The following is a 27,951-nucleotide window of genomic DNA, read 5'->3' as shown; positions in this document are numbered from 1 at the left end:
AACAGTAGTTTTTTATCATTCAGCCTAGCAAGCTGCCGCAGGACAAATACCCCAGATGATATCTTATTACATATCCTCTCAATGTAAGGATGCCATGTTAATTTCCTGTCCAATAAAATTCCCAAGAATGCTACTTTCTCTTCTTGGTCTAATTCATTTTCCTCTACAAACACATTTATTTCTCTATCCTCTACTGAATTATATTTACTTTTGAATTGTAGGAATTGACATTTCTTACTATTTATTGTTAATTGCCTTTGCTTCAAGAATTGGACAATTGACTGTACTCCAGTAAAAGCATTTATTTCTAGACTATCTAATAAATAATTGTTAAAGATAAGCGATGTGTCATCAGCAAACAACAGAGCTCTGTGATCTTTTAACTCTTTTGGTAATTGGTTCACATACAACAGAAACAGTAAGGGACCCAGAATTGAGCCTTGAGGTACTCCAGCCTGGACCTCCAGTTTTTGAGATTTAATTTTTACTATTTCATTCCCATCCACCTTGGTAAGCTCAACACACTGGTTTCTACCTATGAGATATGATTCAAACCATTTTAGTTCTATACCATTCACACCTACAGTTTTTAGTATTTCCAATAATATTCTATGGTTCACACAATCAAAAGCTTTGGATAAATCAAGAAATATTGCGGCTGCCTTCTCACCTGAATCTATTATATCTATTAGTCTTTCAACAAGGGATACTATTGCAGTCTTAGTAGATTTCCCTTTCTGGAACCCATGCTGTTCATCACATATGAAATTAATTTCTTCCAGGTGCATCAATAGCCTATTTAAAACTACTCTTCCAAAAATTTTACTTATTACATTTAGAATACTAATGGGTCTATAATTTTCAACTCTTTCAGAATCACCGCTCTTGAAAATTGGCAAAATTTTTCCTTGTTTCAGATCATCAGGGAAAATACCCTGCTCTAGTGAAGTATTAAGGAGATGCAATAAAGGGTCCAGTAATTCATTTTCACATTCTTTTAAAATTTTGCTTGAGACCCCATCCAATCCTACTGTTTTTTTGTTATTCAAATTTTTTATTATTCTTGACAACTCATCTCTTGATAATGGATGAAATTTAAATACCTTTTCAATTGGCTCAGCATTTAATGTAGTTGTATTATAAGCATTAGTGTTCAGTGACTTTTGGAGATTATATGCAACCTGTTGATAATACTTATTGAAAAAGTTACAAATGTCTATACTATCATCCATATAATTTCCATGTTCATCGATTATCCTAGGGACATTAGTAACTGTATCTTTTTGAGCTGCTCTCCTATTTCTATTAATTACCTCCCAAACAGCAGAGTTAAAATTGGTACTAGTTGTTAATATTTCAGCTGTTTTCTTACACTTAGCTTTCCTCACTTCTTCTGCATAGTTTTTCTTAAGACATTTGTATTTGACTTCACTCGGAACATCCCTCACTAATTTAAATTCCTCATAAGCTTCCCTAACAATATTTCTTTGAGTAAGAATATCTTCAGTTATCCATTCATCTACTTTGTTTAATTTACTTTTTACTTTGACTTTTTTTATTGGACAGCATACACTAATGTGAAATCTTAGAGTATCAATGAATTGCTTATATTTGTAATTTAGGTTACAACTGTTATAAACACTACTCCAATTTTCTTGAAGCAGTTCCTGCTTCAAACAATTTATATTTCCTAGCTCATATTGCTGAATTTCTTTCACAAAAGTTTTTTTTCTGCTTGGATTCTGGCCCTGCAACTTAACATCTAAAATTTGATAGTTATGATCTGATAGATCTGAGCTACCTAACCTGACATACAACCTTCTATATTTGTGAGGATATTATCAATAATTGTCTGTGAAGTTCGAGTTACTCTTGTATATTCGTGGACCTTAATTTCTTAATTATTCATATTAATAATATCTCTAATATCCTCTGTCATTTTATCCTGCCTGGCAAAATCGGTATTGAAATCTCCTACTACTATAACATTTGTGAAACGAGCGGTTGTAATTTCCAAAAGTGTATGGAGCAGCTCACAAAATTTTTGCCAGTCTCCATTTGGTGACCTATAGATACCTAACACTGCTACCTCAAATCGATCATCAATTTTTAACCTTAGTCCCGTCACCTCTAAATCCATCTCAACAGAGAATCTCTTAACAAAATCCAGTTCATAAGTTTGGGTATGTTTAGCATTGCTAGTGAATATACATACACCACCACTTCTATGAGCTATTCTACAAAATTCTGATCTCAGTGAATAGCCTGGAATCCTAACTTGATTTATTTACTTTTATTTTGAAGCCATGCTCTGTGAAAATAACAATGTCAGGATCCTCCTGTTTAAGAAATACTTCTAATCTGTCAATTTTGTTGCGAAGATACTGAATATTTTGATGATAAATACTAAAAACCTTACCATCTTGTGCTACTCTATCTCTAGCATTTGTAGCTATCTCCCTTTCCCTGTTTTGAGCCAATTTACTAAAAAATCGTTATTTGTTTTTTTGACTGTTTTTAAACCAGAGGATTGCAAACGGCTTTCAATCAGCTCTGCCAATCTATTACAAAAGATTACTTTGCCAGATCGATTTAGACTGTTTGATCTGTTCTTCCAAGGATGAATTATCCTTTTAATGTCCTTCAGCGAGCTTTCCCAGGGATGAGACATAGTGCAATCGAATTTTTATATCATAAACCTACTATTTTCCAAATTTCGTGAAAATCGGTAGAGGTTTTCGAGATCCATTGAACATGAATATATATAAACATGAATAAATAAATATGAACATGAATATATAAATATATATAAAAAACCAGAAATAAAAATATAAACAGACATACAGAAATCGCTCGCTTAATATAATAGGATATATTTCTGAGGTTATGGAAACTTGAATTCAAGTAAACGTCCCTTTAGCTACGACAGTGACTACTCTAGCCGCGCTGTATCAAACAGCTGTAGTCGACTTGATATAATAGTGAGGTCCACGTTGTAATGGCAGTGGAGAAAGATAAGACAACAAGGTTGCCGATCCTCACTGTTTTGTCAATGCCTTCTATAGACGGTAACTGATCAGGTTTATTGATGTAATATTAACTCTTCATTCTCGTTTAAAATAATTATATTTTATGAAGTAAGAAATTTTTTTCAATAATTTCACAATGAATTTTCATAATCAAGATGAAATATTTTGTTGATTGATTATCAATTCTACATTGTTAAAAGACGATCTGGCAACAGAGCAAAGCGAGAAAGAGATACAGCTATCCGCTTTGTTGAATGATAGACAAGGATAGCAACACCATTGCTAATCAAACACTGCCATTATGACGTGGACCTCACTGTAGACTACAATAATAGACGGTAAAACTGAATTCGTACACAATAGTGAAAATATTATTCACATATGTTCTAATGTGATTGTTCATACTAACTCGGCCGGGCTGAGTGGGATTAGTCCGATTAGAACTTATGGAAATCATTGACCGAGCGAAGTGAGGTCTAAGATTTAAGTCGACGGTTTGGCATTTCTCTTAATGTTTAAATGTTTATATGTTGCGCATTTACGGTGAAACGCGGTAATAGTTTTTAATGAAATTTGACAGGTATGTTCCTTTTTTAATTGCGCGTCGACGTATATACAAGGTTTTTGGAAATTTTGCACTTCAAGGATAATATAAAAGGAAAAAGGAGCCTCCTTCATACGCCAATATTAGAGTAAAAATCAGTGTATAGAATTATTCATCATAAATCAGCTGACAAGTGATTACACAGATGTGTGGAGAAGCCAGTCTATTGCTGTATTTCCATAAGGTCTATAGTTTCAATCAGGTACTTGTGGATGAGAATTCAGCGTGAGGTCTACTGTTCACAGAACTACTAGTATTTTCAATGTTCTCTGTCACTGTAGTTTGACAATCCAGATTAATGGGAATTCCACCCTAAGGGGAAACGTTTAGAGCCAGAGGCGAAACATCCCTTTGGCAAGAAAAAGTTCTTTTTTCCGTGAATAACACTACATTTTTCCTCCTTGTAAATTAATTAAAATGTATTCCAAACTTTCCTTCAGAGTAGAAGCTTGTTCAAACTTCAAACATAACCTTAAACCACGTGTGTGAACAATGAACAACAATTATATAGTGAGATTCAGGTTATAAAGTCAGCACCTGATCAACATTGGTGTTGCTATCCTTGTCTGTCATTAGACACAGCTGATAAGTCTATCCTTTTCCAACGCCGCACCATTGCCATGGTGTTTTCATTAGATTAGTCTTTATACTATCATTGCAACTGACTCTATAACGAGAATCTCACTGTAATTCCAGTGTTCCTCTTCACTTAATAATTCATTTTTAAATATTTCTATTTTCATTATACTTTTCTGGTGAGAAACTAAATGGTTAATTTTTTCTTGCAGAGAAAACGTGATTGCAGTCAGGGAACGCTTATGGCCTCGCCAACCTGAAGAAGGAGAGGCAGAAAGGAGAGAAAGAGAGGAAAGAGAACGAGGAGAGAGACGGAGAAGAGCAAAGGAACGTCAACAGAAACTTATGGAAGAATTCGCTTCGCAACAGAAACAGTTTATGGAGAGAACGTTGGAAACAGGTAAATTAGAAAATTAATCGATCTGGCTCATTTTCGTTCAATTGGAATAATTTTCATGCTTAACTGAACTAAAATAGAAAGAAAAATCCTCCCAACTAACTCTCTACCAAATGAATGGTATAAGAAGATCATTAATACATCCAAGGGAACCAATTATCCTCTAAATGATGGAAATAATGAAGAAGACGCTCCTGAAGAAGAATCCGATGCTGGAAACATTGGGGTGTATGAATTTCCCGAAAATCAGAACAGTACCATGTAACATTCCACAGTATTGATTATGGGAATGAACGTGTTCAAGAAGAAAATATCATCTTCAATTGTTCACTTCCAAATGACATTTTTCAGATCTTTATTACCTACTTATTAATTATCCAATATCATGAGCAATATATTATCATTATCACTACTCTTGATACGGGTTTTTCATCATCTTATTGAACCTCTGAACATGTAACAACCAAGGTTATGGAAAAACGACCTGAGACAACACACCTTATATCAATTAATATCAGTTAGCCTTGGATTACTGGCTAATTATGAATAATAGCATTGAACATAGTATTAAAAAATCAATAAAGTTCAAATACTTGCAAGAATATTACATTCTGATGAAATAATAAAGATGTGTACTAAATATTTAAAACTCAATTTACACAAAACTTGAAGGTCGTTCTTCCACCCAACTCCTCAATTTATAGTTTTAGCTCATAAAATCATATGAATACACTAACATATGATCAAAATAAGAATCTTCCAGCAGTATTTATTTACTTCATATCACTTGAAAATGGCATCAATGTCCGAAACATGTTGTGATTAAATAATTATTCAAAAAGGGTACTGAGATTTTTATTTTTCTTTCTATTTCTATAAAAGTAGCCCTATACAGAAAAGATATAATTAACTGAACTGCTCAACTTCCCATTATTACAGTATCTCGGTCAAACGGTCAAAGTACTTGACTAAATGAGACTCTTCCTATCAGAGGAGACTCTCCCATTTGTTCCAGTATCTCGGTCAAACGGTCAAAGTACTTGATGATATGAGAACTTGTCTAACTGAGACTCTCCCTGTCAGAGGCCCTGAAATTCTCCAGGTGCGACCTGAAAACTGTGACACCAGACTTGAGCCAGCCTGATCACATAATATATTGTCGTGTATCAATTTTTGAAAATTGTTTTGTTTGAATTATTTTAGTTACAAAAGTTCATTAAGAATCAATTCGAAAATCCAGTGAATATTTATTTATTTGTTGATATAATTACAAATCATATGAATATGATCGGGATAGAGCAACATGGATAGCCCAAAACTATTCTGCTCCGAAATTTTGATAGATAATAAAATGTCCGAAAAAATAGATTATGTAAATAAATCTAGGGACTTCTGTTACTGCAAATATTGACCAAAATACTAGATAGCAGAAGGAAATTCGTTGATTGATAATGGAAAAGAGGTGAAGCCGAACGGTCGACAACCGAGAGGTACCGGGTTCGATTCCCGGTCTGGGCAATGTTTTTTAAACAGTTTCATTTAACGAACTTCCTTCTGCTATTTAGCTCTTCGGTAGGGATGGGTATCGATACATCGATGTTTCAACATTAAACATCGATGTTTACTGCTCGATGTTTTTCACTTATCGATGGTTTACCTAGACATCGGTCATTCGATGTTTTTCCAACAAAAAGGAATTTTTCAATCAGGCTCTCTGTATTTTCATGTGAGACTGCTGGATACTCTTGAAGATTTACATAACCTATTTATAATTGAATAAGAGGTCGGATTTTTCGTTTCTTAAGAAGAAAGAGTTTTTCTTATTCCATTGCTTTCATCAACATACGTTTAATACCAATTATTAATCTAGCTCTGGAATAGAGGTCCTCGTATTGTATAGAGTGTAGATAGACATAAAAAACACCTCTATTCATTCTCATTTCCTAAATAAAACTATCAGGTATTGAATGAATACTATTATGAGTAACAATGATTACTAAAATTAGCTTAGGATGAAATCCCAAGGCAGAATCTTCGAGGATATCCTGAAAGGTTTCTGACTCAACTATTATTGGATTTTCTTTTTTATATTCGATTAAATATCAATCTCCGTTGATAACGTGGATTCTGATTACCTACAACTACAAACAATTTATTAACTTACAGTTTCGTTGCTGCCAATCAATGATATTTCTTTATTGTTAACTACTTTTTAAAAGCTCTGTCCCTTTCTTTTACATGTACATAAAAAAAGGAAATTGATTTCACTATCTGAGTTACTCTAAGGATATAATTATAGTCTTCCGTAAAATGTACGGCAACACGTCGATATTTAAAACATCAATGTTTAAAAACATCGATGTTTTTCACTTATCGATGTTCAGGAGAAAAAAACATCAATGTTCAAAACATCGATGTTTTGTCTTTCGATACCCATCCCTACTCTTCGGTCAATATTTGCAATAGCAGAGGTTCTTAGTTTTTATTTACACAGCTTTCATTGGTTATTATATTTATTATGTTGTGAATTAATTTAAAGAACTGTTTTGATTTTTTTCGTGAGTTATTTTAGTAACAAAACTTCATCTTCAAATGGACAATTTCTCCATCTAGCTCTGTTTACCCTGTTGTCAATATTTGCAGTAGCAGAAGTCTTCGGGGTGATTTACAGCATTCAATTGAGATTTTTGTTTAATAATAATTATCCATTAATTAGCATTTGAACAAATGCAACTACCAATTTATTTCCATCTGTAGACTATGGCCATAGAGAAACAATAGCTTAAGTAGATATCCCATGGTATAGGGCGTTTATGTCGCAACTTTTACTGTTATCCCAAGCCGATAGTTCACGTAGTTCTTTCCTATGCCCCTGTGTGACGCTGGTATTCTCTCAAATTGTGCTGTTCTCACACTCTCACCCCAACAAAACATTAAAAATTGACAATAATTGACAGTAATCGGCTTGCGATAACAGTAAAAGTTGCGACATAAACGCCCTATACCATGGGATATCTACTTAAAGAAAGAAAGAAAGAAAGAAGAAAGAAATATTTATTGCCAAAATCATTAAACAAACTTTTACAAATGTGAAAAATATAAAAATTTTCATATACAATACATTACAAAAACAACTTATCTAAAACTTATCTAACTTATGCTATCGTTTCCCTATGCTATGGCTTTGTATAAAATGAGCGCTGCTATCCAGAGATTGTCAGTTTCGTGTAAGAGTAAGCATTGCTTACCGGCAATTAGGAGGTACTGGGTTCGATTCCCGGGCTAACAAATAATTTTTTGTATAGTAGCGCTCATCGAGTTTTCATCTAGCTGTTTACCCTGTTATCAACAGGAGAAGTAGAAAAATAATAATAAGAAGAAGTTACTGCTATTTGCAGTAGCAGAAGTCTTCGGGGTGATTCACAGCATTTAATTGGGATTTTCGTTGAATATGAATATGAATAATAATTATCCATCAATTAGCATTTGAACAAATGCAAGTCCAATTTATTTCCATCTGTTAAAATTTGTTTTATTTTTTGCAGAAGATGACGGAATGGACTGGGAAGCTGGTGAAGAGAATAGTCAAATGTTGTCGAATAAAAAAGAATACGACTGTGTGATTTGCAACCAGACCTCGCCCAGTACTGACGAAAAACTTATGGGACTCGCTGTTCTAGTGCAGGTAATTAATCATTTCTTTTGAAGCAATCGGTGGTCTTGTGGATAGAATGCTTGCGCAGCAGCCTATAGTGAGGTCCACGTTATAATGGCAGTGTACGACTGACAATGCTGTTGCTGTCCTTTTCTATCATACAACAAAACAGATAGCGCTATCTCTTTCTAGCTTTACAATGTTGTCCGTTTGCCACAATATTTTAATTTTACTTTTGACAGTGACTGTACAAAAGTAAACAAACAATTCTCAGCCGCCATTTTTTTTTTCTTCATTCTATCAAAATACTGTAGTACACAAGTTGTATAATTGATTTAAAATAAATTTTTGAAGCATTGAAATAATTTTTAGACATTTTAAAAGTTGATAACACTAACCATCCTAGACTTTAGGCATGCTTCAGTTAGACTTAGACCTACTCGTACCGCTATAAATAATATTGAAAGGTTATTTCTGAATTATTTCCATTGAAATTACTTATTTTAAATAGAATTTCTATTTTTCTATAATTTTTAAAAGAAATTGGAATAGAATACCAACCAAATAACTTAATTTTTTGTTGTTTTGAAATTCAGATTGGTGTATCAAAGCTTTTTAAATTAGCCGCCATTTCAGGTTTGTATGAAAATAAAAATCTGATCTCAGTTATGGAAGCAAATTTTTGTATCAAATTATGAAAAAATATTTTTTCTTGATCAATTTGACATTAAATTGCATATTTTATCAAGGAATTATTATTAGATCAAATTTAATGGGATGAATTGAGTAACAGCTGTGACAAAATGGAGAGATTTGGCAACGTTTTTCTCCTATCTTTCATCACTGCCATTATAACGTGGACCTCACTATACAGATTTCCGGTTCGAACCCCGCTTGTCACCAAAAGTTTTTGAACAGGTCACTCCCGTGTTATCGGATGGATGAACTGTCGGTCCCAGCTGAAGTGTGACATCCGTAAGGCTCATTGACGGGTTGAATGATGTATTCAGGTGAGGTGGAACTTCCGTCGGGATCTCCCCACTAATAAAAGCCCTACGAAAATTAGTATTATAGTTTTTCCCAAAATAAAACTCTCCATAGTTTTAAACATAGGTCCCGCCCTGGGGTCTATTGCGTGTTAAGCTGGGGTTTCGTTTGTGGGTAAATGCCGTCATCGACGGGTGAGGATCTCACATTGGGTAGATTTCAATTTGTCTAAATAACCTAAAAGATTATGTTCAATTATGTTTTAAGGGGTGAGGTTGACTTTTTGTGTAGTTGAGAAGTTTATATTGTGGTAATTATTCATATTGAATGAAAAAGACTAAGAAATTGTCAATAAACTAAAACTAAATACAAAAGCAGCAGAATAAATTCTGCTGCTCTTGAATTTAGTTTTAGTTTATCAGAGATTGACAATGGTGTAATAACCGAAACCGGTCTTTCTAATTATCAATAAATCAGTGGTTTTTTGACAATTTCTTAGTCTTTTTCATTCAATAGGGTGAGGTTGAATTTATACTTTCAAATTGCAATGTATTGATATTATTAGAAATGTTTGATTCTTGAATAATAAACACAAATAATAAAAAGTTATTTGATCAGTTGTTTTAGCACACTTGAAATTTTGACTATATGAATGTCAACAATGCTTGTCGTCGTCGACTGCGGAAATTTACGCACAAACGAAAATGCACCTTAAAGGTAGACGCACATAGATCGTCATCGGACGGACGGCACGCATCGGACGATTAGATTTGATGCATTGTTTTCAATTGGAGTGCGCATACCTATCTGCATCGCATGGGTATGCGCACTCCAATTGAAAACAATGCATCAAATCTAATCGTCCGATGCGTGCCGTCCGTCCGATGACGATCTATGTGCGTCTACCAAAAGGTGCGTACAGACTTTCGTTCCCCTCCAAGACCGAACGTCACTCCAGCAGAGCGATTGATGATCGACCGGCGAGCAACAATGGTTCGACCGGGCAACGCGAGAAGATCTACCATCTTCCGTAACGTTAATGATCGGTGCGAGTAGAGAGCGGAGGCGGAGCGATTGCTGTGCGATGGTGGTATGTGGGCGGTACGAGGGAGGAGCGTGCTCGGTGCGGGTTGGAAGCACGAGTATGTGTACGCAGCTTTAAGAATACAAACTAATAGAAAGAGTGTGTGTTTCTTCTTCTGCAGTTGAATTTGTTATGAAGTTTTGGTAACTGGTGACTCTTTTACTTTTGATATTTTATTTATTCAACGTACTTATGATTTTAATGTTGACTGTTTTTGCAGGCAACAAGCGTGTTGGGCCACAAACGACGAAGCAGTGAGCCGGCAGTGCTGCCAACTTCCGATCAAGAGAGAGCGAATTTCTCTCGCAACGACACACTGGGAAGTGATTTCGACAGACGTATCGAAGAAATCGACCGACACTTCGATAAGGTAATTATATCTTCCCTCATTTCTTCATCTAAAATTTATTTTTCCTACAGTTACCTTGAAAAGTGATCATTCCTGCACTGATTACAGAACGCAAAGAATCACTTTTCCGCTCTAGTGGGCAAAGTATTACTTTGCGTACTCCTAATACTTTGCGTATTATCTTGCTTGCAGCCATCCCAATCAGGTGTTGACATTGTTGGCGTGTATTATGAATGAGAATTTCTTCTGTCCATATTTTTTCTGATTTTCAAATAAATAAAAATGAGAACTCATTAAATTATACATTTTGAATACTATCAATAATTATTAATTAATTCAAATAATATTTTTTCATTCGTAAATTGATTGGTTGAAAAATTATTTAGAAATTAAGATTTACTCAAAATTATTCAAATTAATTTAATTTTCAATTTGAATAAATTATCGATTATTAATTTTCAATTGAATTATCAAGTTTAAAATAAATTGAAGTTTTTATTAATAACAAAATTATAGCATACAGACAAACATTTGATGGATTTCATTACCCATAATCAACAACTTCTCATATTCAATGATAACTGTAGGAAAAATTTAATGTGAAATACGTGCGCAAAGTTCCTCTGCTGCACTCAAGAAACCATTCCGCCCTCGCCTACGGCTCGTGCGTAAACGTTTCTTTCGGTGCAGCAAACTGTCACTTTGCGCACTAGTTGCACAAATAACTATTTCAATGAGTTGTTGGTGTTTTTTTTTTTTCAGTAATATTTCATTTGTTTCTCAGCTATCTTGGCTTGTCTCAGTAGGTTTTCCGTGGTGTTTTTCTAATATATTTTGTTTGGTTTTCAGTTATCTTGGCTAGTCTCCGTTAATCTAGGATGGGAAGGAGGTGTGCATGTGCAGACGTGTGGACACCATTTGCATCTAGATTGTCTCAAGTCGTATCTACGTTCACTGATGGGACAACAACGAATTTCGGCTGAAAGGTTGGTAATCTTTGATTGCATCGATAGCTTTCGAATTTTATTCCAATAGATATCTGATTCTACATGGATCCCTTTTTTTCATTTAGGCCCACATCATCTACAACTGAAGGCCGGTTTCTGAGCTCGGTATTTGGCCAAGTTCTAAACTTTAAGGCTGTGCAAAGGCTAAAGATAAACTTTATACTCGTGATATTTTTCAAAGTTTTTCGATATGTATATCAAGCTATAGAAATGAATAGTGTTCTCAGGTAAACATTTTTCTTCTGATCATTACTTTTTGAGATATGAGCGCCTAAAGATTAAATTTTTGGGACAGAACATTTCAAATTCGGTGAGAGTTAAATCCATGAGATTTAGAGGATAGATTCTTCATGGTATTGTTGATCTAGTAAAACAAAAAATCTTCTAAAAATATGAGTTTTTGAGAAAGTTATTCAATTTACCAAAAATAACAACTAATAGTTATTTGTGCAACTAGTGCGCAAAGTGTCAGTTTGCTGCACCGAAAGAAACGTTTACGCCCGAGCCGTAGGCGAGGGCGGAATGGTTTCTTGAGTGCAGCAGAGGAACTTTGCGCACGTATTTCACATTAAGTTTTTCCTACAGTTACCATTGAATATGAAAAAAAAGTGGGTAATTATGGGTAAAATTGCCTGAAATGCATCAAATGTTTTTTTCTGAGTAATTTTATTATTGATAAAAACCTTAATCCTAAAATCCTAAAGTCCTCGCTGTCCTTGGTTATAATATATAATGTAATAATTAGCGCGTTGTGCTTGGTTGCACCTCTGCTCACTATAGCAGCCACAGCAGTCACTGTTACCAACTTCATTTTGATTTTGCTGCACTGTTGCTCCATATAACCTACTAAGTATTTTGCGTTGCTATGTTGCAAATCTGGAGTGCAGAAAAATTTTTCCCGCACTAGAGCGGAAAAGTGATTCTTTGCGTTCTGTAATCAGTGCAGAAATGGCCACTTTTCAACGTAACTGTAGGAAAAAGTTATTTTTGGTTATATTTGGTTCATCCATAATATTATGAGTTTTAATTTTATTATAGTTTTTATAATGTAAGTTAATCTGACCTGTACTTGATCCTAGCATTAATATTGTGATATTTATGTCAAGTGACTTTTGTCTATGCAATTTTGTTTGTGACAATAAAATTCTTGATCTTGATTGTTAAAAGACGATCTGGCAACTAAGCAAAGCGAGAAAGAGATGGCGCTATCAGCTTTGTTGAATGATAGACAAGGATAGTAATACCATAGGGAAACAATAGCATAAGTAGATATCCCATGGTATAGGGCGTTTATGTCGCAACTTTTACTGTTATCTCAAACCGATAGTTCACGTAGTTCTTTCCTGTGTAGCTTTATGACCCTGGTAGTCTCTCATATTGTACCGTTCATACACTCTCACCCCAACAAAACAGTAAAAATCGACAATAATCAACAGTAATCGGCTAACAGTAAAAGTTGCGACATAAACACCCTATACCATGGGATATCTACTTACGCTATTGTTTCTCTATGGTAATACCATTGCTAATCATACACTGCCATTATAACGTGGACCTCACTATGTTTTATTTGATTTTGATTATGATTAATGATGAATGATTTATGGTATTTATGATTTATTTTTGTGTATTTTTCAGGGGTGAATACTCGTGTCCACTATGCCGTCAACTGGCCAACTCAGTTCTACCTCTGCCCCCTGAGCTGGGTGATTGTGCCGCTGTGGTCAGGTCTAGGCCTTCCTCTCTCTCAGCCAGCATCTCTGAGCTCACCAACTTCCTCAAGGACAATCTGCCTGCCAATCAGGTAAGGTTCGGAAGCCACCTGAAGCTGTAGGTCCATACAGAAAAAAAAGCATAAGTAGATATGCCATGGTTTGTAGAATTCATTCAAAGTTTGGGAGTTTTCTATCAAATTAGGCTAGCTTCACACGCATTCGGTTCGGTTCGGTTCGGTTCGTTGCCGAAAACGAATGAGGCTTTCATACATATCAGGTTTTTATTCGTACGGTTCCAATTAGGTATTTTTTTCTCAAACACAGCTGTGTTTGGATTGTTACAATCCATGCTGGTAATAAAATACTAGTAGTTCTGTGAACAGTAGACCTCACCGCAGTATTCTCATCCACAAGAACCGTACCTGATTGAAACTATAGACCTCAAGGAAATACAGCAATAGACTGGCTTCTCCACACATCTGTGTAATCACTTGTCAGCTGATTTATGATGAATAATTCTATAGTCTGATTTTTACTCTAATATTGGCGTATGAATGAAGCTCCTTTCTCCTTTTATATTAACCTTGAAATGCAAAATTTCCAAAAACCTTGTGTATTCGTCGAAGCGCAATTAAAAAAGGAACATACCTGTCAAATTTCATGAAAATCTACTACCGCGTTTCGCTGTAAATGCGCATCATATAAACATTGAAACATTAATGCCCGGTTGCAGAGTCGCTACATAAAGTCACCCATAGTTAACAACTCGCCCATAAATAGATGTTCGTTGCAGAGTCGTTTGCCAGACCCCTTTGAACTATATTTTCTCTTGGATATCACCATACCATACATTATAGAGTATCACAACAAAATGGTACAGTATGAACACAATATGATACAGTATCATCTCAACTTGATACACGAACCCATAATTTGATACAAAACTTGAAAACTTTGAATTCTTCAAACCACGGGATATCTTCTTATGCTAGCTTTTCTCTATGGCATAATTCATCAATTTTTCTGTTGTGTATAAAAGAAATCGTATCTTCTCAGACAAGTATTGAGATTGAGAAATCCACAAAAATATACTTCTAATAAAGTCTCACTTATTGACCGAGCGAAGTGAGGTCTAAGATTCAAGTCGACGGTTTTGCATTTCTCTTAATGTTTAAATGTTTATATGTTAATATTTATGTTCCGCATTTACAGCGCAACGCGGCAATGATTTTCATGAAGTTTGACAAGTTTGTTTCTTTTTTAATTTCACGTCGACGTATATATAAGGTTTTTTGGAGATTTTGCATTTTAAGGATAATATAAAAGGAAAAGAATCCTCCTTCATACGCCAATATTAGAGTAAAAATCAGACTAAAGAACTATTCATCATAAATCAGCTGTCGAGTGGATTATATATTGCTTGCCATGACGCATGCAATTCGATATCTCAATGTAACTTGGTAAAATATCAGCTGCTGTGTGGACTATTAATTGCATGCCTCATTGAATGCAATTTTTATGCAATATTAAATGAACTACGGTATTGATTGCATTCAATTAATAACGAAAATAACATAGTATTTTCTCTTGAACTTTCTCTGCTTTGAGCTCGGGCTGTCCTGTTGCCAGTATGTCTTGAAGGAGATTAGCTTTTGATGTTAGCATCTTTGATACACCAACCCTAATAGCCATTAGCCGTTTTGACACCGATATTTTGCCGACACGACAAACAGACAGGATTTACTCTGATGGACAGTATAAGAGGAGGCTGTGGTTTATAACTGCGCGAGGTCTACTGTTCACAGAACTACTATTTTTTTAGTGTATAACTCATTTTTCTGTAATGTGTTTTGTTACAGACAACGTCCAGCCCTTATGATAGCCATGAGCAAACTGATGGAGGACATGACCAACTCGACCTATCTGAAGTGCAAACAGGAGATATTCGGCAACTGTAATCCGCAGATGTTGTTCCTGTTTGTAAGCTCCGTTGCAAGGACCAACCTCGAGATAGAGCTGGTGCAACGGGGTGGTTCTCTCTGCTCGCTGTCCTCTATGGATCAGTCGTTGATACCCAAGCGGTCTTGTATCAGTGAGTATTCCTGCTTTTAAAGTTGTCAAAAGTTATTTGTACGAAAATCAAAATATCTCATCTCCGAAATTCACAAGCTGACGTATAGACAAACGTTAAAGCCTAGTTTATACGATGCCAATTGGCGAGACAGTTGTCTTTGGACAATTGTCATCACGTGTTAGCGGATTCTCGGAGGCCAGGCCAGTTGAACGAGAAGATGTTTATACGCGGCCAACTATTGGCACGACAGTTGACAGCTAAACATGTCCGAGTTCTCGTCATCTGTTGTGACAGAACTGGCAAAACCAAGACAGCGCTACTGGCCTACACCGTTCACATGGCGCCAATTGTCGCGATAACTGAAATTCCGAGTGGTGGGGGGATCGCCCCTCAAGGAATTTCAGGCCAATTGTTGGGACAGTTGGCAAGACAATTGGACTGAAGTGTTTATACGAAAACATGCCAGTCAGTTGCCAGTCTCGCCAATTGGCATCGTATAAACTAGGATACAGATGGAATTAAATAGAGAATGCATTTATTCAAATGCTAATTAATATATAATTATTATTTAACGAACATCCTAAATAAATGCTGTAAATCACCCCGAAGAATTCTGCTACTGCAGACATTGAAAACAGGGTTAACAGCTAGATGAAAATTCGATGGAAATAGCGATGGTATTTCCTCGAAACTGGGAGGTACCGGGTTCGATTCCGGGGCTGGCAAATAATTTTTGGATAGTAGTTCTCATCGAATTACCATCTAGCTGTTAACCCTGTTGTCAATGTCTGCAGTAGCAGAAGTCTTCGGGGTGATTTACAGCATTTATTTAGGATTTTCGTTAAATAATGATTATTGTATAAACTAGGCTTTAAGGCCGGTTGCAGACGAACCACTATCGCATGTGGGATGTGGGACCGACATACCACTGAACAATACGACTAACGCAGAGAGACTTTCACACTACATTCGAGAAAACGCGCATTAGTGCAACAGTTTTCAGATGTTTGTATCATACTCTGGTGTTTTTATCAGATGTTTTCAAAGTCACAGCGACTGCGATTGTGGTACAGAAGCTGGGGGAAGCGTGGTGCTTAAACCAGTGGTACCACAATCGCAAGGAAAATAATCGCATACCACAGCGCGCAATGCCATGTGGAAGTATCAGTGCCACTGCCATGCCTGCCAATGCATTCCCCGTATGCGCTGCGTTTGTGGTACCACACATGGAAAATAATCGCTCCCACATCCCACATGCGATAGTCGTTCGTCTACAACCGGCCTAAAATATAAACACGACCTAAAAGATGAAGAAGCCTCAAGGGTTCGAAAGGTGAAAGTGTATGTTAGGAGGTTCGTTTTTCGCTTTTAAATGTCTTAATGCTTGTATTATTCAAATGTTTTGATAATTAATGTTTATTATTATTATTAAACGAAAATCCAAATTAAATGCTGTAAATCACCCCGAAGACTTCTGCTACTGCAAATATTGACAACAGGGTAAACAGCTAGATGGAAATTCGATGAGCGCTACTATTCAAAAATTATTTGCCAGCCCCGGAATCGAACCCAGTACCTCCTAATTGCCGGTCAGGAATGCTTACCCTTACACCAAACTGACAATCTCTGGATAGCAGCGCTCATTTTATACGAAGCCATAGCGACCAGCCAGTCCACAGATGGAAATTACTGAGATATTGCAATTATTCAAATGCTAATGAATTTTTCCATCTAGCTGTTTACCCTGTTGTCAATATTTGCAGTAGCAGAAGTCTCTCGGGGTGATTTACAGCATTTAATTCGGATTTTCGTTTAATAATAATTATTAATTCATTAGCATTTGAATAATATTGCAATATTTCAGTTATTTCTATCTGTAGTTTTGATAATAATTATTGTAAAGCAGAAACAGAAAGCTTGCATGTCAGAACATGTTTATGTTATATATGGTTTGGCTATACGTCACCGTATGATTTTCATGAAGGCGATATTTTGCCTACCTATTTGTACAGTCCGGGTCCTAGCTTTGCCCATCAGCGTCACATAGCTCCACCTAAAACAACTACTATAGTGAGGTCCACGTTATAATGGCAGTGGAGAAAGATAGGAGAACAACGTTGCAAAGTCTCTCCATTTTGCCACTGACTGTTCACCGCTGTTACTCAATTCATCCCATTAAATTTAATCTAATAATAATTATCATTTCCTTGATAAAATAATCAATTCAATGTCAAATTAATCAAGAAAATATATTTTTTCATAATTTGATTCAAAAATTTGCTTTTATGACTGAGATCAGATTTTTATTTTTATACAAACCTGAAATGGCTGCTAATTTAAAAAGCTGTAATACAACAATCTGAATTTCAAAACAACAGAAATTAGGTTATTTGGTAGGTATTCTATTCCAATTTCTTTTAAAAGTAAGAGAAAAATATGAATCCTATTAAAAATTAGTAATTTCAATGGAAATAATTCTGAAATAACCTTTCAATATTATTAATATCGATACGAGTAGGTCTAACCCACACTAACCTATACGTGTAGGTTAACTGAAGCATGGATGAAGTCTAGGATAGTTAGTTATCTACTTTTAAAATGTCATTTCAGGTATTTTAATTCGTGTTTCTCATACGGTAATGTCTAAAAATTATTTCATTGTTTCAAAAATACATTTTAAATCAATTATACGACTTGTGTACTAAAATATTTTGATAGAATGAAAAAAAAAAATGGCGGCTGAGAATTCTTTGTCTACTTTTGTACAGTCACTGTCAAAAGTAAAAATAAAATATTCTGGAAAACAGACAACATCGCAAAGCTAGAGAGAGATAACGCTATCTGTTTTGTTGTATGATAGAAAAGGACAGCCACAGTATTGTCAATCGTACACTGCCGTTATAACGTGGACCTCACTATAGGACTATTGGCTTGAGTTAACAGTGGCATTTGCAACACTTCCTATACCATGGCACATGGGATATCTTCTTATGCTATTTTCTCTCTATGGTTTTATTCAATTGGCTCATATTGAGAATTAAAATTAACTCTATGTCATTTGTTTCAGTGCCACTCCCTCATGCACTAGCTGAGCATGCCAAGAAACTGGCACAGTGGCCAAATACATTAATTTCATACATTTTCTTTTTATTTTTCATTTATTGTATAAAATACTATAATCATAATACAATTATGACATTGGAGGAAAAACTAGGCTAAGCCTGTACTATTTCTCTCCAAAAATTTTGATAAAATGTTAATGTTGTCCAAAAGATAAGGTTACATAATCACACACTGCTTCGTTACTTGATTTTCGGTCCAGGAATGATTATTTAAAATTTTGAATTTTGAAGGTTGATCTTATGAATCACAGAATGCATCACAATAAATTAAAAAAAAAACTTTAGAAATATTGCAGTTATTTAAAAAAATTTAATACAAAACAAATTATCCAAATAAAATACAAAACAAATTATCCAAAAAAAATTATCCACAAACCTACTCACTATTTGTTATTCACAGCTGAAAACTCTTGAATTAAATAAATCTTGACTATAGTGAGGTCCACGTTATAATGGCAGTGGAGAAAGATAGGAGAACAACGTTGCCGATCCTCTGTCTTGTCAATGCCTTCTATAGACGGTAGCTGATACAGGTTTATTGATGTAATATCAACTGTTCATTCTCGTTTAAAATAATCAATTATTTTTTTAAGCAAGAAATTATATTTTTCAATAATTTCATAATTAAGATGAAATATTTTGTTAATTAATTATGAATTCTACATTGTTAAAAGACAATCTGGCAACAGAGCAAAGCGAGAAACAGATGGCGCTATCCGCTTTGTCGAATGTTAGACAAGGATAGCAATACTATTGATAATTAAACACTGCCATTATAACGTGGATCCCACTATAAGTCAAACGTCCCTTGAGTTATCTAATCCACTTTCTCTGTTTTTGTTACAGTGCCACTTCTTCATGTACTAGCCGAGCATGCCAAGAAACTGGCACAGTGGCCAGCCTGGGAGACATGGCAACAGTTGGCAGGGTGTGCCAGTCAGGATGACACCGCCCCGGCCCTCATACCAGCCGAACCACCCATGCCATTGATGCTCAGGGACCCCACGGCTCTCCTCATTCATTTCATATTACTCTTGCCGTTGCATCTCGATCAGAGTAAGTACATCCATCTATACTATAATAATATTGCCCGGGCAAGATATTTTTCTCGGGCCACTCCCCGTGTTTCGGATGGACACGTTAAGCCGTCGGTCCCGGCTGCCTAAAAAGCAGTCGTTAGGTCATGTCAGAGGCCCTGAAATTGATCAGTTGCGACCTGAAAACTCTTACACCAGACCTGAGCCAGCCAGGTCACACGATATTATTATTATTATTATTTTTACTATAATAAAAGGCAAGAGCTGGCTTATTCACGTAGGGGATAGGAAATTCACGAATGACGCATCATCACGTCTCAACTACTCAACTCATTAACTTGACTTTTTGTATTTAGAGTCTTAATTAACCGAGGATGGTTAGGTCTATTTCAAACTCTTCAAGTTTTCAGTTTGTCATGTATATCATCAAGCTATCACAATGAAAACGTTTTCTTAGGAAAATATTTTTTTTTGTTCATTACTTTTTGAGATATGAGCGCCTAAAGTTTAAATTTTTGGGAAAAAAACATTTCAAATTCGGTGAGACGTAAATCCATGAGATTTGAAGAATAAATTCTTCATAGTATTGTTGTTGATCTAGTAAAACCAAAATTTTCCAAAAATATAGATTTTTGAGAAGGTTATTCAATTTACCAAAAACTCAACTAAACGTTATTTTTGGTAATATTTTCATTAAATTGGATAACTTTCTCAGAAAATTATATTTTCAGAAAATTTTTGTTTTACTAGATAAACAATACCATGAAGAGTTCATCCTTTAAATCTCATGGATTTATCTCTTACCAGATTTGAAATGTTCTGTCCCAAAAATTTTAACTTTAGGCGCTCATATCTCAAAAAGTAATGATCGGAAAAAATGTTTTCCTAAAGCTGCGTACAGATATACGCGCCTCCAACCCGCTCCGCGCAAGATCCGCCCTCGTTCTGCCATCGCTCTGCAATCGCTCCGCCCCCGATCTGCAGTCGCACCGATCATGAACGTTACGGGAGATGTTAGCTCTTCTCGCGTTCCACTCTTGCTCCCCGGTCGATCATCAATCGATCTGCTCGAGTGACGTTCGGTTGCGGAACAGAGCGAAAGTCTGTACGCACCTTTAGGAAACTTTTCAATTTTGATAGCTTGATGATATACAAATAGAAAAGCTTTGAAAAATATCGAAAATAAAGTTTATTTTTAGCTTTTGCACAGCCTTAATTGTATAAATCATGGAACATGAAATGAATTTTTCTAAAATCTTTTCTTTTCTTCTTCCACAGCCTACTTTTCGACAGTGGTGAAACTTCTCTACAACTTGGTCTACTTTCAAGTGGTGGTTCAGCTGAGCTGCACAATGAAGGAACGCCAGCGCTCGTGGTGGCGGAAACGGGAACTAGAAACACCGTGCACCACTCTAGAACACGCCATGTCTATGGTTCGTATCTATCCACTTTTCAATTTCCCCACTCTTAAGGTACGTTTTCGTTTGTGCGTAAATTTCCGCAGTCGACGATGACAAGCATTGTTGACATTCATATTGTCCAAATTTCAAGTGTGATAGAACAGCTGATCAAATAACTTTTCATTATTTGTCTTCATTATTAAAGAATTAAAACATTTCTAATTACACATTTCAACATATTGCTATTTAAAAGTATAAACACGTATAAGCTCAACCTGCCCCTTTAAAACATAATTGAACATAATCTTTTAGGTTATGTAGACAAATTGAAATCCACCCAATCTGAGATTCTCTCCCTGTCGTGGTCGATGACGGCATTTACGCACAAAGGAAACCCCAGCTTTAGGCCGGAAATTTTGTGAATTGAAAAACTACAAGACTTAACCTATTTCGGACTATGTGTTATCTAAATTTGGGAGAGGAATAGCACAAGGTTACCTTATTTTTCCTCTCCCTATCATTTTGATAATGTACTCATTGTATAAATTGAATAAAGAATAAAGCCTCATTAAAAATCAATTGTTTGCACAAACAAACTAAATTAATAAGAAAGAAATTAGAAAAATTGAAATAAAATAGTTTGAAACAAATATTATAAATAGAAGATAACACAAGACATAGAAAATAGACTAAAGAAAAAAACAAAGTAAATCAACTGAAAAGAGAGAGTAGTTGGCAAGCCTACTCTAAGAAAATATCTTAATATATTGTAAATATCTTTGCAAATTCGTCTGAGTCACTGTCAATGTTGGTAAACAGTCAGCTTGAAAATATGACCTGTGTGGACCTATTCCTCACCTATGGTAGTAGGGCAAGGAAACTAAAAATCAAGGTCACCAAATCGCGTATCAAGTTTGCAACGGAAAAAGTTTTTTGTATCATTTTGGATCGAAACCAAGGTCCTGTACCAAATAAAACTGTAGAATTTGACAATATTATCTGTGTTTATTTCAAACACCAAATCCCACAATTTGAAAAAATATAGGCCTATTTATATAAAAAAGGATGAATGAAAATTCAAAGTTTTTATTTCAATATCTTTACACAAAACTTCATCTAATTGAAAAACAAAACATTACAGGTTATAGGCTCTCTAGACCCCACTCACCTGTATGCCGGTGAGGAGGAAGAGGAAGAGGAGGGGAAGGAGGAGGAAGAAGAGGGGAAACAGGCGGTGGCCGGTGCTAGAGTGAGACACAAAATGGCGGCTCCCATGGAGGTGGATCATATGCCAGACAGAGAGGACATGGAGTTGAAGGTAGGTTCTCAAATTTACTTATTGATTCATCTTTCCATCAATGTAGTGTGTTCTCTATTAATTTTATCTATTAAAGTATTAAATTATTTTTTGTCGTAGTCATTCAATTTCAGCTGTTTTACATCCATGAAATCAAGCCGGTAAACAGCTGATTGTAGAACAAATAAACATATGATTTTTATTACAGCATACTATACTGTCATAAAATCATTTATCTTCTTTACAGTCGAGCTTAGACCAGTTATAGAATAGACACGCTGGGAAGTCTAGCCTCTGAAGCCAACATCTACTACCATATCACCATATCGTGACGTCAGCATCGGATAGATAACTTTTCTGTAGACTTTGTTTACATTGTTTTCCATAGCTGATTGTGTCTATTTCAGATGGAAGTAGATTATTAAAGATACATAGAAAGATATAAGATCTATCTGATTTACAAACTCTACAGAAAAGTTTTCTATCCGATGCTGACGTCACGATATGGTGATCTGGCAGTAGATGTTGGCTTCAGAGGCTAGACTTCCCAGCGATGCATGTATGGCAGTACATGTTGGCTTCATCGACTTTCAGTATGAATATACAATAAGCCGTGTCTATTCTATAACTGGTCTAAGCAGTCGAGTATGTTCCCAAGTTCCGAATTTGGAAACAGCAAATCTGGTACAAAAACCGCCTTTTAGCGCTCCAGATGAAACTTTTGTCAACTACAAACAAGAAATTACTGATTCAAAACTTGTAAACTAGGTAATGTTTATAGAATGCATGTAGTAATGTCAGCACAAGCAGGTAATGTTTTCTGTTACTCAATTATTCTTTTCTGGATTATTATGACAACAAATAGTGTACATTACTAGGACGTGTAAGTCTTTTGCATTGCTCGAATGAAACTCGGCTAACGCCTCGACTAGAAACATCATTCTCGCCTGCAAAAGGCCCCTTCCCATCCTTGTGACTTAAGATACTATTATTTATGCCTGTATAAAAATTTATTTCTCAAGACTTGAGACGCGCATTTCACTTTTAATGTGCGGTGATAATATTGACTGCAATATTTGACTATATCAAATTTCCTAATATTATTTATGATTTATTTTATCTATTTTAGAAGTTTTTTTTTTCAATTTGATAATAGTTTTTGTGTGTTTCGAATTGTAAATTGAGTGTGTAATTAAAGACTATTGAAGTGATGCATGGCCTAGCTACATTTGGACTGTTGTAGTATAAAATAGAATCGAAACCGTTTTGGGCATAAGTTAGCCTTCGGTACTTTTCTGTAAGTTGTGTAATTCTGAATGAGTAAATAAATAACAATTAGATGAATAAAATAAATGAATAAATAATTTGATGTTTTGATTCCACTGAATTCAACATTTCTAGCTCATATACATTTATGGACGAAAATTGAACTTTAATGAACTTTCAACTTGAAAACATAACCCATTACAGCATTTGATTTGGATTTTCGTTTAATAATAATATTTAATAATCATAACCTATTTTTTTTGGACATCTTATTCATTATCAAAATTTGGGAGAAGAATAGTTTTGGGCCAAGTCTATTGATCTATCTCTGTCATAGAGATTTTTTGGTAGAGAGTTAGTGGGAAGGATATTTTGAATATTGTTTCCGAAGAATGGACATTGATATGTCCAAAGCTCCGCCAATTTATGTAGATGCATTACAATATTATCTATAGTTATCACAAATTGATTTTTTCATATCCTATACAGTTCAATAATAATTTTCTTAGTCTATATTCTGTAAATTCATCTATAAATGTGCTGTATTGTAAGCTATTGTATATAAGTGGATAAGCCAGTATATATTGTAATCTACATAAATAAAGTACTCAATCAATCAATCATATTCATATGATCTGTAATTGTATAAATAAATAAATCGACAATAACTGGTTTGAAGATTGAATTTCCATCAATTGATGTAAATTTCCATTCCAGTACCTTCAAATTAAATTCTGTAATTCACCCCGAAGACTTCTGCTACTGCAAATATTGACAACAGGGTAAACAGCTCGATGGAAATTTGATGAGCGCTACTATAGGGTTCGATTCCCGGGCTGACAAATAATTTTTGAATAGTAGCGCTCATCGAATTTCCATCTAGCTGTTTACCCTGTTGTCAATATTTGCATTAGCAGAACTATTCTGAGTGATTTATAGCATTTAATTGGTGTTCTGAACAAAGCTCAGGCTAGAGCTACCAGAGGACTGTAATTTACTATTTAAATAATCAAATACAAACAAGGGGCAAAATTTAATCTTCAATTTGAGCCAGGTTATTTGTACAGTTAAACTCTGCATTAATGAACAATAAAAAAAGCAAAGACTCACCAAATTTATTCCAATCTTGACTACTTGCCCTTCGAAGCCTTTATTGGGTGTTTTGGTCAGGTTGATTGATTTATTGATTGAGTACTTTATTTATGTAGATTACAATATATACTGGCTTATACACTTGTATACAATAGCTTACAATACAGCAAAGTTATAGATGAATTTACATAATATAGACTAAGAAAATAACTATTGAACTGTATATTATATGAAAAAGCAATTTGTAATATAATAACTATAGATAATAATCATATTGTTATGCATCTACATAAATTGGCGGAGCTTTGGACATATCAATGTCCATTCTTTGGGAAGAATATTAAAAATATCCTCCCCACTAACTCTCTACCAAAACCAGGTTCAGGGTGGGACGAAATCTGGGAATAGACAGGTTATTGCCTGTAAGCAATATGTAAGCAATATATGCCTTCTCGTTGATTCTGTGTTCAACTTGCAGGTCATACACTGTGTTTCGAACAAAGCTCAAACTAGATTCTTTATAAATTCAAATCCGATTCAATTAATTCAATTCAATACTATTTACGCTGTTATATTCATAATTCACACACACGACACTCAAACAATTTACAAGAAATTTCCGATAAAAAATTACATGACAGACAAACACAAAATTGGTCTTGCAAAACAACGGGGCGACGAGACAAGACAGAAGGCTTTCAAAAAAATCCACAATGCCAAGCAAGCAGGACGGTCTGCGCCGACGCAAACACAAGCCTGCTATTGGCAGAACCACAGTCTGGCGCCACAATTCGAGTTCTCTGGCCAGAACAATTGGGATTTTCATTTAATAATAATTATTTATAACTGTTATTTTATTTTTTTTTTTTTTTTGCAGACTCAGCAATTGTGTTTGCCGTTCTTGCGTGTGGCAGCTCTACTACGTCATCACCTGTACGAGCAGCCGATGCCGGAAATCGAGAACGCGGAATCAGAGTTTGTACGCCTTGTGTATTATTTGGAGTTGGTCACTGAAGGCATGGAATGGAAACAGTTCAATGCGGCCAGAGCGCTTGCTTGGCCCACCAGTAATGGGGCGCATATTCGGTAATTTTTTGTAAAAATTCAAGTAATTATTACAACATATTTCGTATTATTACTTACCATATTATTATATATTCCGTATTATCAGCATCAGCATCTCTCTTGGGATTTCTATACTGATCAGCTCTGTGGGAGGATTGCATCTGGAGTCTTTGCACTCCGACAAATAAGAAGATTCAATGATACCAAACTCACAATGGCAGTCTACCACTCACTCATAATGTCACATGCCATTATTGTGTGGCGTGGGTCGTGCCAGAATTTGGAGAGGGTGTTCAAGCTCCAAAAAAAGCTGTTAGAGCGATAAAAGGTATTATGCCTTTAGAGTCCTGTAGGAACCACTTTAAAGAATTAGGCATACTAACCGTTCCCTCTATTTATATCTATGAGGTGATTATGCATGTTAGAAGACAGGCAATGACTAGAAATGCTGATTCGCATGGATACAATACTAGAAATAGAGGAGACTATGCTTCACTGTATCACAGAACAGCTCTTTTTGAGAAAAAACCTACATATATGGGCCTTAAATTTATTAGAAAGCTTCCTACTCACTTGAAAAATTGTGAAGATGTCAATGTTGTCAATTGTGAAGATGTCATTCTCTTAATTTTATAATTAGCTATTTTTATAATTTATTATTTTCTCATATTTTCTATCTTCTTTTTATTGAAAATTGTATTATGTTGGAAATTATTGTATAGTGTGGAGGAGGCAAAATGGGGTTTTTTACCTGTTGTCTCCATGAATAAATAAATAAACAAATGTTTTTGAGAAGGAATTGAAAAGTTTTTTGATGCTTGGAGTATTCTATACCACAGAAGAGTTTGTGTGTAGAGAGGGTTCCTTTGTGTGATTTTTTCTTCTTTTTTTGTAATACTGTATGTATTATAAATTTTTGACAATTCCTATACTCTGATTAGAGTCTCTGGGAAGCTTTAAAAACAAACAAACAATTATCACATTTTTGGCAAATTATTACTTATTCGCGGTGATTTGGGTGTAATGCCTGTAGTCTTCCTCGATCTTGTAATGAATAAATCAATAATCAATAAATATTCGGTGGTATTTTGTAATTTAGAGTAGAGTAAGAGTAGTTTATTCCAGAACTAAGATTAGTTGGTTTGAGTTTGACTACAGAAAGTAATATAATATCACTGCGACCAGTGATAGTAATAATATCACTGATTTCTTGTTTATTGTTCTGGAAGACTGGTGACATCCACTTCATCAAGATGTCAGTTGATCAAGAGTCAGCCCGGGTAGGCAACTTCAGAAAGTTCATTTTTCTGTAGATTTTCGCTTTTTATTTATTTATTTATATTTTTTACAGAGAAGAACTGATTGGGAGAGAAAAACTTAGGATACTCCTTGGGTGTAAGTGCACGTCCAGTGCCAACATACCTATTATCAAATTTTTTGGTTGGGATCGATTTAGTATGTTATTTTGAGCACAAAATCACAAAAATTAAACGGCGCTCACTATTGTTTTTTAAATAAACTAAGTTCAAAGTAGCACAATTTTACATGCATTCAACCTATGAGTAGCAGCCATTTTGATCATTGAAATCATCAAATTATGATATTCCTAATCTGAGTTTTCCTACTCTAAGCTTTCCTAACATAAAGCTTTTCCTAACCTAAAGCTTTTCCTAACCTACAGCTTTTCCTAACCTTAGCTACTTATGGATGCTACTTATAGGTTAAATGCATGTAAAGTTCTGCTACTTTGAACTTAGTTTATTTTAAAAACAATAGTGAGCGCCGTTTAATTTTTGTGTTGTACTGAAAATAACATACTAAATCGATCCCAACCAAAAATTTGATGACAGGTATGTTGGCACTGGACGTGCACTTTAGCCTACTCCTTGTACTATTTCTCTCCCAAATTTAGATAACGTTTTAAAAGTCCAAAATAGGGTTATGATTTCACTTTACTATGTAATAGAACTACATAATTTTTATTATTTGTCATGAATTTTCACAATGAATAGATAAATTGTTGACGACGGTGAAAATTCATGACAAGTAAAATTATGGAAAAAATGAGAGGCTCTAGTCAGTCGGTTACGAGGACGGGACCTGGAGCTATCTACTGCAGATAATCGGGCCCGGCTCTACCCTTCTTTTCCGAGACACCATTTTCCTGGTTCAGTGAGTTCAGTGAGCTAATATTA

General features: G+C 35.1%; 1 protein-coding gene across 1 annotated transcript in view; it reads left to right on the top strand.

Moving 5' to 3' along the window:
* The window catches only part of LOC111064279 (E3 ubiquitin-protein ligase Ubr3), a 144,680-nt gene that overhangs the window by 106,854 nt on the left and 9,875 nt on the right, over nt 1–27,951 (top strand). Inside the window, 10 exon segments of the mRNA XM_039441147.1 lie at nt 4,422–4,609; nt 8,152–8,291; nt 10,553–10,702; nt 11,531–11,667; nt 13,327–13,497; nt 15,263–15,495; nt 19,446–19,655; nt 20,915–21,069; nt 22,178–22,354; nt 25,569–25,777. Coding sequence (XP_039297081.1) covers nt 4,422–4,609; nt 8,152–8,291; nt 10,553–10,702; nt 11,531–11,667; nt 13,327–13,497; nt 15,263–15,495; nt 19,446–19,655; nt 20,915–21,069; nt 22,178–22,354; nt 25,569–25,777 — 1,770 coding nt within the window.

The sequence above is a fragment of the Nilaparvata lugens genome, chromosome 14, assembly GCF_014356525.2.
Source record: "Nilaparvata lugens isolate BPH chromosome 14, ASM1435652v1, whole genome shotgun sequence".
Taxonomy (NCBI): Eukaryota; Metazoa; Arthropoda; class Insecta; order Hemiptera; family Delphacidae; genus Nilaparvata; species Nilaparvata lugens.
This window is presented reverse-complemented; position numbering and strand designations above follow the sequence as displayed.